The sequence below is a fragment of the Solanum stenotomum genome, unplaced genomic scaffold (assembly GCF_019186545.1).
Source record: "Solanum stenotomum isolate F172 unplaced genomic scaffold, ASM1918654v1 scaffold20129, whole genome shotgun sequence".
NCBI lineage: Eukaryota > Viridiplantae > Streptophyta > Magnoliopsida > Solanales > Solanaceae > Solanum > Solanum stenotomum.
Genome location: NW_026025886.1, coordinates 7,844 through 19,965, shown reverse-complemented (window position 1 = coordinate 19,965; position 12,122 = coordinate 7,844). Strand labels below are relative to the sequence as shown.

At 34.7% G+C, this 12,122-nt stretch overlaps 2 protein-coding genes across 2 annotated transcripts in view; one reads left to right on the top strand and one right to left on the bottom strand.

Annotated features, from left to right (window-relative positions):
- Window positions 1–3,816: 3,816 nt before the first annotated feature.
- Window positions 3,817–6,819, top strand: LOC125850892 (uncharacterized). The gene is made up of 5 exons (XM_049530725.1): window positions 3,817–4,031; window positions 5,303–5,573; window positions 6,296–6,397; window positions 6,523–6,605; window positions 6,699–6,819. Exons 1-5 carry the CDS (start codon window positions 3,913–3,915, stop codon window positions 6,817–6,819), a joined length of 696 nt encoding a protein of 231 aa, XP_049386682.1. The 5' UTR covers window positions 3,817–3,912.
- A 5,006-nt stretch (window positions 6,820–11,825) lies between these two features.
- Window positions 11,826–12,122, bottom strand: part of LOC125850893 (histidine decarboxylase-like) — a 1,032-nt gene continuing 735 nt past the window's right edge. The window contains exons 3-4 of the mRNA XM_049530726.1: window positions 12,069–12,082; window positions 11,826–11,881 (exon numbers count right to left, since the gene is read on the bottom strand). Coding sequence (XP_049386683.1) covers window positions 11,826–11,881; window positions 12,069–12,082 — 70 coding nt within the window. The remainder of the gene's footprint in view (window positions 11,882–12,068; window positions 12,083–12,122) is intronic.

Below are 12,122 nucleotides of genomic sequence, written 5' to 3'. Positions count from 1 at the left end.
GCTCCAGGATTAAAGGTTTTTGTTTGTTCGGATCGTTTGGTTGAGAACAAATTATTTTGAAACTAATTATTACTCCCTCCGTCCCTATTTACTTGTCCATATTTCCTTTTTTAGTTGTCCCTATTTAGTTGTCCATTTTGACAAATCAAGAAAGGACAACAAATTTTTTCCTATTATACCCTTATTTACATTTCTTGAAAATTGTAAAAGTGTATGTTGTTTCCCTCCAATTTATTTCACTTGAATTCAAATAAGTGGTTGTAATTTTGAAGTGAAAAGTTGTCATAAGGGTAAAATTGTAACTTCACTGTGCTAATCATTGTTGCCTTAATCTGTGTGCCATTTCTAAAGTGGACAACTAAAAAGGGACGGAGGGAGTATGAGATAAGTTATTTTAGTAGGGGTATCAAAAATGAGATCAACTATATGTAACCCGTTTAACCTGTCCAGAATTTTAAGGGTTGGACTCAAGATAATTTGAATTGGGTTTAATCTCAACTTATTCAAGCCTTCACCCATCTTAAGAGAATCCTGAGCCTAATTTAATCTTTGATTTCAACCTGTTTTAAGACTTTTTATTTGCATTCATGTCATGTATGTTGCTACAGTAATTCCTCACTAAATTAATACTCGTTCAATTACTAATATGTCTAAGATAATAATTTCCTCTGGTCCCGACTTGAGCCAATGGAAAAAATCACTTATTTCGATAAGATAATATATTTTCACAAGAATCCTATATAAATATATAGTCCCATTAATATTATAAAGGGAAAATTATATTATATAACAAACTATTAATTTAAATTAAATGTTATAGCCATAGTTTATTTTAAGTGTAATTCACAGCAAACATCTCCTTTTTTTTACCATCTGATTCAGTATACAATTAGCCATTGTCGATATACAATTAGCCATTTAGCCATTTTATACATTTCGGTATAAAATGTATAAAATGTGTTTGTGTTTGTATAAAGCGAGAGAAAAATGTATATACAAATACAAATACATATATTTTTGTCCTATACACTTGTAATTATACAAATACAGATCTTATTATACAAATTACAATGTATAAATGAATTTATACAAAATTGAACAATTTGTATAAAATTAGATGTTTGTAGCGAATTATACAAATAAAAAGTTCTATAGCAAACATAAAATTTGTCATGATTTGCTATGGAGCGCAATTATGCAAACTATAACTATAATATACAAATATGATTTTTATGTTTGCTATATGTGAAAGTTGCTCAATTATAAACTAATAATTCCTTAAAAGTACAAGTATATCTAAGAAAATTTAGTGAAATATGATTCTATTATGTTTTGTTTTTTGTTAAAATTTAAATCCAGTTGAAATTCATCTCTAAATTTTCTAATTGCATCCAAACGTTTCGGTGTTGTCTTTTCTAATTACACCGTATAATTGTGAAGAGTTCTAGATGTAAGTGTTTCCTTATGCGTAAATGTTTTCGAAGGTATTGTATCATCTTCAACTTTATCATCAACATTGTTTTTCCAATGATATCCACAATTTGTTCTTAGCTCTGGATCTCTGAACATGTACCATTTTCACTCATCTAATAGGTTATTAACGTCTATTTTATTGCGGTAACCGAGGTCATTAATCATGACCTCGAGTTTATGAATGACGTTTTCACAAGTGGGTTCTTTCAAATTCTTTGAGATTTCCTCCCTGCACATTTTTTTCGAAATCGAAAAACTCTTTAAATTAATAAATATTAATTTATTTATTAAATAATACCTTTATAAAATAATAATATTTCATAATCCCGGCTATATTAATTTAGAGAGGTTTTTACTGTATTTGTAATACTTTGGCAAACCATTAAGAACCAAAACTGTTGAAAACATGTTATGGACTAATTAAATTTTAACCTATTTGCAAACATAGGAGACCATTTCAAGGACCAAAATGATATTTCCTCATTTTCAAAATAAGTGGTATATTTTTTTTGCCTTGACATATTTATTAAGAAATTTATTCACTTCTAGAAAATTAAAAATTTTCAAATTAATTTTTTGAAAACATGTTATGGACTAATTAAATTTGAATCTATTTGCAAATATAAGAGACCGTTCCAGGGACCAAATTGATATTCCCCGTTTTCAAAATAAGTGGTATATTTTTTTAGCCTGACATATTTATTACGAAAATTATTTACTTCTAGAAAATTAAAGATACACTACCATCTTACTCTTGGTTAAATACCTGGAAAAATAAATGACTTTTTAAAACTATCTCCATTTTATATTAGTTATATCCACTTTAATAAAGAGTGGGGAGAAGTGAAGGAAGAAAGCAAGAAGATGAATCCACTATTTAACACCTGCAAGAAGGTGAAATTACAAAAAAAAAAGAAAAAGAGGATCTCACAACATATAATTAGAAAAAACGATAAAAATATAATTATCTAATTTACATTGTAAAATATAGCTCGGAACTTATCTTATCAATTTTTAACCTACATTTCAATCCAGTAAATAATATTATACATACAATATACAATAATATACAATATTTTTATATTTTACAAAAATGTTTATATTTTTAATATACAACAGTATATACCCAATAATAATATTATATAAAATTATATTGCCATATAAAATATTATGTAAATTATAGATTTCGTCTTCTTCCTTGAATTCAAACATTAGATGCATCCCAAGAAACACCTTAAAAATTACACCAAAATCACCTAAGAATTTCATATTTGGTTTCTTCAATATTTTCGGAGAAATCGCCAATGACTTATGTATATATTTTATGATAAAAAAATTACATCCGAAAATTTTCACGATAGAACAAATAATGAAATATGCAAGTTGAGAGAGGAATGGTATTTCCTTGGTCCCAAAAATAAGGTCGCTTTTAGCAAAAAAATAAAATAAAAAATTGTGCAAAAGTAAATGCCATTTTATAAATTCAAGACAAAAAATGATTTAGTACATTTTTTTCAACTAGTATATCTTATATGCAGAAGTACTCATTACCCCTGAACTTGAAGCTTTTTATACGGTGTACACCTAAATTAAATTTCGTTTTAATTACCCCCGAACTTGTTTATTCCTCCGTCGCGTACACCTTTTTCGTCCACCTGACGTAGAAATTGACAACAATCTCTACTAGGCGCGTGAGGAAGTGATTTTTTGCCACNCGATAGAACAAATAATGAAATATGCAAGTTGAGAGAGGAATGGTATTTCCTTGGTCCCAAAAATAAGGTCGCTTTTAGCAAAAAAATAAAATAAAAAATTGTGCAAAAGTAAATGCCATTTTATAAATTCAAGACAAAAAATGATTTAGTACATTTTTTCAACTAGTATATCTTATATTGAAAAACTTATATTTCTAGTAATATTTAATTATCAAGAAACATTAATAAATACAAACAACTCAATAAATATTTTTTTTATTTCTTTTAATGAACGTGAAATGAATTATCATAACACTTATATTGAGACGGAGACAAAGAAAATAATATTTAATTTAATCATTTGTGTTCAAAATGAGAGAAAATGACTCGAAACAAGAAAAATTATTGACATTTAAAAAATAATTAATATAAATTGGGTAAGATATGAGAAACAAGGAAGTGATTATAAGTTACCAATTAAATTATAGAGTAGAATTTCGATACCTAATCAACTAAAATTTTCGAAAAAACTATGGACATACATACTGTTGGAATAAGAGGGAAAAAAGAAAGAGGAGGGAAAAATAGGGCTCGGGTAAGCAGTAAGGTAGTAGAGTATAAAAATTTCACCATTTGCCTGAATTCAATTTTCCCTCTTCTTCCCGTCCCGCTCACCATTTCCCAATTTCCCATTGGTTCGTTTTTCTGAAAAAGGAGAAGACGGCGAAAAGAGCGGCTGCTAATAATGGTAGGAGGCAACACATTTGCCAAGACCATTTGTTCAATCTGCTATGAGGATCTCAAACCTGTAGTCGAAGACCTTCAATCCATTTCTCTTTGCGGCCATGTTTTTCACGAGCTCTGGTGAGTTATGTATTTCGGTACATTCCCGTTACTTGAGCTTTTGATTTCGAATTTGCGGATATCAGTGTTGCATTTGTTAAAATTATTTCAAGATTTGAGTTGGGTATTCTGGATTTTTATTTTAATTAGTTAAGAATTGAAAATAGTCGAAGTATTGTTTTGGGTACCTTTAATTTGTTTAAATGTATATGACCTGTATTGCGCCTTCTTGTGTGAGTTGCACTTAGTTTAGTTTGAAAATATTTCAAAGTTTGGATGGGTATCCTTGGTTTGGATTTTATTTTGTTAAAAAAACTGAAATGCTTTTTACCTGAGCTGAGTATCTATCCGAAACAAATTCCCTATATTCACACGGCATGGGTAAGGTTACGTACACGCCATACTCCCCTGACTTCACTTGTGGTATACCCTGGGAATGTTGTACAACCTTGAAATGTATTATGACTTGTGTTGGGTACCCTGGTTTGAGTACCTGGTTAAAGATCATTTCTTTAACTAAATTCGTTCTTTTTGCATGTCTCTTCTATTGGGCAACTTTGGTTTTGATTTCATTTGGTAAAAAAAATGAAAAATACAGACTTGTACTGGGTATCATTGGGCTGGATTTTACTTGGTTAAGGATTGAAAAAAGTAACAGCTTGTATTAGTAATCTTGGTTTGGATTTACTTGATTAAAAATTGAAAATATGTGGAAAATGTATTAGATTTCCTTGGTTTGGATAGTACTTAGTTTTAAATTGAAAATACTGAGACTAGATTTAGTTAAATGTGTTTTGGATTGCATTTGGTTAAAATTATTACCTAAAATTGTACTCCTACTTGTTATGAAATTTCTCCCATTTGTTCTTGGAGTTTTATTTGAAAGTGGCTATTGTTGAACCAGTTTATTAGAAGTTGTTTATGCAAATTTTGAAGTCTGATACTATGTCCTTTACAAATGTTTCTTGTTTTTACGGATAAATCCATCTGTTCGGCTTCTATTATGTGAAAAGATGAATTTGCATTAACGTTATTCTAGACAAGTCTACTGTCCTATAAATGTGCCTGTGTATAGTGGTGGATGTAGAGCTTTGGCAGCTGGTGTGTGTGTGTGTGTGTGATTACGTGTTTATATAATTTTTACACCAATGCCATAAGGAGGAGTGGTGCAATGTTACTTTGCACCCATTAAATTATAATTTTTTTTCTCAATTTGTCTATTTGGGTTCATTGTTTTATTGTGTCTTTCCTATAGTTGCTTCTGCCTCACATGTTATGGTTGTAAAAATCAGTCTGCAGCAATGGTTTGAGTATTGTACAAATGGAAAGAAGAAGAATTGTCCAGTTTGCAAACAGACTTGTACAGAGAAAAACACACATAGGCTTTTTTTTCAATCAGTTGGTGATCCAAATGATCCTAGTTTTTCCCAGCAACCACATGACTTTGAAGGGGGGACTTCCTGTGAATTACAAAATGAGGTCAAAAGGTTAGAGGGGAAAGTCTTAAAACTGGCTTCTACTCTGGAACAGCAACAGAAAGATCTCAAAGAAGTTAATGTTGAGGTAAATGGTTCATCCTTTTCCTGTTTTGGTTGTCTTGAACTTGCAGTATACAAAGTTTGGTGTTGCGTACTGGTTATGGTATTCACTGTACTTCACATCTATTCATGAAATGGGAATGGATTTAGTAAATAGTTAACTTGAAGAAAAAAGGATTAGAATTGTAATGTTTCATTTGTAGAAAGAGATGATTGTAGAAGTTTCCATATCGGTTGTCTAGTTGAGACAATTTTTAATTTCCATTTTCATTACATGTTTGATAGTTTTTGATTCCACGAAAATACAAAAACATTCCCAGAAATTTTACTCCACCAAGCTCAAAACTAAAGATATGAGCTATTGAAGGGAATGATAGACTGTTTAATCTCTAAATATAGTATACATGTTGACAGCAAGAGAAAACAATTAGGCACCCAAGGGTGTGATCTAGTGTTCTATGAAGTAGGTTGAGAACTAGGAATTTCGTGTTCAAATTGTTGTGGAAGCAAAAACATAAGGACAATGATTTGAAACAGTCATATTCTGCTCAAAACCAAAAAAGTTTCTTGGGAGCAAATAGACCAGTTCAGGTAATGTCCCGTGGTGATTGCTGATGCATATCTTGTACAGCCAAGTGTTCTGAGAGATATTTTTGTCAGAATATCTGCCTACACATTCATCCCTCCTAAGACTTCTCAAAACTTTCTTTCTCTCAATTAATATTGTTAGTACTGGGAAATTTTCAGTTGTTCAGTTGCAAAGAGCAGTTGAAAGTAGAAGTGGCTCTAAAGAATGAAGCTAAAAAACAGAAGACAGCCAGTCAGCAGTTACTTCATGTAAAATCTCAGGTAGATGTTTTGACTCTTGATTTATTGCAAATAAATTTGTGCATTGCATGCTTGCACTGAATGCCTTCTAGTGGGAAAAAATGTACTCTTACAAGTTCTATGTGCTGGGAGAATTCGTATTGCAGGAGCTAGATCAATCAACCTTGGAATGCAGACGACTGCAAGAAAGAAGTATGGCCCTAGCTAAGGAGCTTGCAGCACTCAAGCTGTAAGTGAATTATATTAAGGGAACAAGCATTTATATCATAATTTTGTAGTACTACAATTTGTTACGACTTCTCATATATGTTCTTGTCTTTAGAGTCTGTGATGTGAACTTGGGGGAAGAAGAAGTCCTGAAGCTTGCTTCATTGGGTAATGAGGCCAACAGTAAAGAGACAATTGACGTCTTGAAAAAGTCACTGGTCATCCGTAACAAGTAATATTTTATTTTTGGAGTTGCTTTTATTTATGAAACTGAACTACATGTTACACATCATATTTGTTTTCTGCTTGAGCTCAGGCAAGTCATAGNCTGCAGATGCAGCGGATGATTGTGGTCTGTTTGAGGATCCATCTGGCGATCCTCTGTTGTTGGTGAATTTTCAGTTTCCACCATTGTTGCAGCTCGAGAACTCGATCAACAACTGCTTCAACTGAAACAAACCTTACTGATCTCCAATCGCAACCAGAAGCTCTGATACCATGTCAATAATTCTGTAATCTAGAAGAAAGAATTATGCAATCAAGCAATCAAGAGGAAACATTGATCTTTTACATTGAGAGTTTCTGAGAAGCTATCGAAAAATACATTGTGCATTGCACCCAATCTCACTAATCATCTAGCATTATATAGATGTCTAAGAGATTAACAATCTAATTCACACGTCACCCATGTGACTCTTCTAACAATCTTCTAGTAGCTTCCTAACATTGTTAACCACCTCTAACAGACACTTAACAGTGTGACACGTTTTAAGTAACTGACTCAGCAACCAATTCTTTCAATATTCCCCCTCAAGCTGGTGGTTGGAACACATCTAACACACCTAGCTTGCCAAGAAGAAGCTCATGTTGGCCTGCTCCAAGCCCCTTAGTGAACATGTCTGCCAGTTGCATAGAGGTGCAAAGATATTGAGGCTCTATGAAACCTGACTTCACTTTGTCTCTAATGAAGTGACAGTCGATCTCAATGTGTTTGGTTCGCTCATGAAAAATGGGATTTCCTGCTATCTGAATTGCTGCCTTACTATCAGAGAAAACCTTGATAGGAACTGTAATATGCACATTTAATTCTTTCAGTAAACCTGTAACCCAAATCAGTTCTGAAACCACAGCAGCCATGCTTCTGTATTCTGCTTCTGCAGAGCTCCTGCTCACTGTGTGTTGCTTCTTGGATTTCCATGAAATTAGAGAATCTCCTAGTTTCACCACATAACCAGTTACCGACCTTCTAGTATTTGGGCATGAAGCCCAATCTGAATCACAGTACCCCACCAAATCTGTAACAGCTCCTCTTTTAAGCAAAATGCCAAGTCCAGGAGATTTCTTAATGTACCTTACAATTCTAAGAGCTGCATGCCAATGTGATTCCTTGGGATGTTGCATAAACTGACTGAGAACTTGAACTCCAAAACAAATATCTGGTCTTGTGATGGTCAGATAAATCAGTTTTCCAATTAATTGTTGATATGTTGTAATATCTTTCAACTCTGGATCATTGGTGATTCCCAAATGTTGATCAAATTCTACACTTGTGAACTTATGATTGAATTCTATAGGAGTGCTGATTGGTTTAGCCTCACTAAGTCCAGTGTCTGCAATAAGCTGAAGAGCATACTTTCTTTGATTCAACAATATACCCTCTTTGGAGTGCATTACTTCTATGCCTAAGAAATATCTCAACTTTCCTAAGTCTTTCATTTTGAAACACTGATGAAGAGTAGATTTGGTTTCCTCAATCATAGCAGTGCTGGTTCCAGTAATGAGCAAGTCATCAACATACACCAGGAGGACCACCATATCATCCCCCTGCTTCCTGGTGAATAAAGAGTGATCATGAGCACTTTGACAGAAATCAGCCTGCAGCAATGCAGTAGTGAACTTGATGTTCCATTGCCTTGATGCTTGCTTTAAACCATAGAGAGACTTTTGAAGTTTGCAAACCTTATGCTCTCCTAGATTATGAAAACCTAGAGGCAACTCCATGTATACATCTTCATGTAAATCACCTTGGAGGAAAGCATTGTTAACATCCATTTGACAAATTTCCCAACCATGGGAGGCAGCCAAGTTGAGAACAGTCCTGACTGTTACCATTTTTGCTACTGGAGAGAAAGTTTCATTATAGTCTAGCCCCTCTCTTTGAGTGTAACCTTTTGCCACTAGCCGTGCCTTAAACCTGTCCACATCACCATTGGACTTATATTTGATCTTGTAAACCCATTTTGATCCAATAGCCTTAGCCTTTGGAGGTAAGTCTACAACAATCCAGGTCTGGTTATCTTCTAAAGCCTTGATTTCTTCCGTCATTGCCAATGCCCATTTTTCATCTTGGGAGGCTTCTTTAAAAGACTGCGGTTCAACCAAGGCTGAGAAAGCTTGAACAAAGTCTTGATACTTGATGGGCAAGTGATCATATATGACATGATTAGTGATCGAGTACATACTAGGCTTAGCTTTGGTGACATAATCCTTGGTCCAAATAGGTGGTTTTGATGTCCTACTGGACTTTCTAAGACAAGCAACAGGGGTTGCTGGTGTGTCAGGATGTTGCAATTCTGGAGGAGGCTCTTCCAACATAGGAGGAGTGATATCTTCATGAGACAAATTCTCCATAGCAGGTATTGGAGATGCAGGACCCACTGGTGAAACTACATGCTGGTCACCAGTTGCATAAACATCTATTTCATCTGTCATAGTACATGTATCAGACACAAAAGGTGAGAGCAAAGGGAGATGCTGATCTGGTATCTTCTTTTCCTGAAAAGGAATGATTTGTTCTTTGAATGTGACATCTCTACTGATGAACACACTTTTGGCTTCTAAGTCATAGAGCCTGTACCCTTTCTATGTAGAAGAATAGCCAATGAATACTGCTTTCTTGGCCCTAGGAGCAAACTTATCCCCTTTCTTTAGTACAGTAGCAAAACATAAACAACCAAACACTTTTAAGTAGGTAATGTTGGGGGACTTATGGAACAATACTTCATAGGGAGACTTTCCTTTTAATAAGAAAGAAGGCAGTCTATTGATAAGATGTACAGCGGTCACAATACAGTCTCCCCAAAATCTGCTTGGAATATGAGACTGTATCTTCAAAGCTCTTCCCATTTCTAAGATGTGTCTATGTTTTCTTTCCACAACACCATTTTGCTGAGGTGTATATGGACAACTACTTTGATGAATGATCTCATGTCCAGCTAACAAAGCATTCATACTAGCATTAAAAAACTCAGTTCCATTATCAGATCTCAAAATTTTTATTCCAACTCCAAACTGATTACAGACCATAGAAATGAAATTTTTCAAGACAACTACCACTTCTTTCTTAGACTGCAACAGCATAACCCATGTAAATCTACTGTAATCTTCAACAATTGTCAGAAAATAATGTTTTCCATCATAAGTGGGAAATCTGTGAGGCCCCCATACATCTAAGTGTATCAATTCAAAAATACTAGAAGACTTGGAACTACTAATAGGGAACTTTAATCTACATTGTTTGGCCAACGGACAGATAGAACAATCCTGATGTACAGCAGTAGTCACTTTATTCTTTAAAGGAAACATGTGTTTCATGACTCCTACTGAAGGATGTCCTAGCCTTAGATGCCATAGCTTCTGATCTTCTGTGTCATTTGAAACTGCTCCTATGAGTGGTGTCACATGATGTCTTAGGAAATAAAGTCCATCAACCTCCTTACCAGTCCCAATCACCTTCCCATTGCAGAGATCCTGCAGGACACACATGTCAGGAGAAAAAGACACTGTGCAGTTGAGATCCTTGGTGAGTTTTGAGACTGATAACAGATTGAATTTAAAATTTGGTACATACAACACATTTTTTAAACAATAATCTCCTAAAAATACTGCATCTCCAATATGCTTAACTGTGATCTTCTGTCCAGTAGGTACTTGTACCTTACTTACATTTGACTCAAATACTCTCTTAGGCTCATTTATTATGTTCTCATTGCAGGTAATATGATGCGAAGCTCCAGAATCTATAATCCACTCTATATCAGTATTATTAACTGTCAAATTATGCATACCTGCTAGAGCATTGGCCTTGCAACTACCTGTTGGTGTTGGATTCATCATTCTTAAACTTTGTTCACAATGCTCCTTCGTATAGTATCCCCCTGGGAAATTGTATTGTTGATTTCCTGTGGCAATAGTTGTGTTGTTTGCTTGAGGTTTGAGAACCTCATTTTGTGTCTTCCTTTTAGTCTTGAAATCTGCTGGAAATCCTACTATCCTGTAGCAAGTCTCCTTGTTGTGCCCTTTGAATCCACAATGCTCACAGATGATCCCTGTCCTCTTCCCTTGAGAATACTGCCCCTGTGAGTAAGAGTTCGAGTTCGAGTTGAGTGTATTCCTACCCTGTCCTAGATAGTGATTTGGATTGTTAGATGCATGGTTGTTAGAATTCCTTCCTGCTAACATTATCAGTGCCTCACTTCCTGTATCTACAATCCCTAACTTCCTTTGACTCTCCTCTTGTATTGCCATGGAGTATGCTTGGTTAACACTTGGAACAACAGAATTCAATAGAATGGAACTCCTTACTTGTGCAAAGCTTTCATTCAAACCAACTAGGAACTGAAGTAACCTCTGATGTTTGATGTGCTCTGCATATGGCATAGATGTTTCACATTCACACGAAGGATTTGGTACCATCACATCAATTTCATCCCATAGATCTCTCATCTTAGAATAGTAAGTTGTGACTGTGTCTGTTCCTTGTGTTAACATACTGATCTCTTTCCATAGATAGAAAATTCGAGTTAGGTTTGATTTATCGAACCTTTCCTTGAAGTCTGCCCAGATCTTCCTTGAACTTGAGGCATAGACTATGCTCGTCATCAATTCTGGGGAAACAGTCGCACTGATCCAAGACAGTACTACTGCATCACATCTCTCCCATTTTGCTAGCATTACTCCTTTGTATGAGCTCCTCGCACAGGTGCCATCCACAAATCCTAGTTTGTTTTTGACTAGTAACGCGAGACGCATCGATCTGCTCCATATCCCATAATTTTCTGGGCCTGTGAGCTTCATAGGTATTAAGGCGACTCCAGGAGTATCTGAAGTCTGCAAATGCAGCGGATGATTGTGGTCTGTTTGAGGATCCACCTGGCGATCCTCTGTTGTTGGTGAATTTTCAGTTTCCACCATTGTTGCAGCTCGAGAACTCGATCAACAGCTGCTTCAACTGAAACAAAGCTTACTGGTCTTCAATCGCAACCAGAAGCTTTGATACCATGTCAATAATTTTGTAATCTAGAAGAAAGAATTATGCAATCAAGCAATCAAGAGGAAACATTGATCTTTTCATTGAGAGTTTCTGAGAAGCTATCGAAAATACATTGTGCATTGCACCCAATCTCACTAATCATCTAGCATTATATAGATGTCTAAGAGATTAACAATCTAATTCACACGTCACCCATGTGACTCTTATAACAACCTTCTAGTAGCTTCCTAACATTGTTAACCACCTCTAACAGACACTTAACAGTGT

Excerpts from the sequence above, each read along its gene's own strand:
- LOC125850892 (XM_049530725.1), top strand. The coding sequence starts at position 3,913 with ATGGTAGGAGGCAACACATTTGCCAAGACCATTTGTTCAATCTGCTAT. Across the intron at positions 5,574-6,295 it reads TCAAAGAAGTTAATGTTGAG|TTGTTCAGTTGCAAAGAGCA; the intron begins GTAAATGGTTCA and ends GGAAATTTTCAG. Across the intron at positions 6,398-6,522 it reads TACTTCATGTAAAATCTCAG|GAGCTAGATCAATCAACCTT; the intron begins GTAGATGTTTTG and ends TTCGTATTGCAG.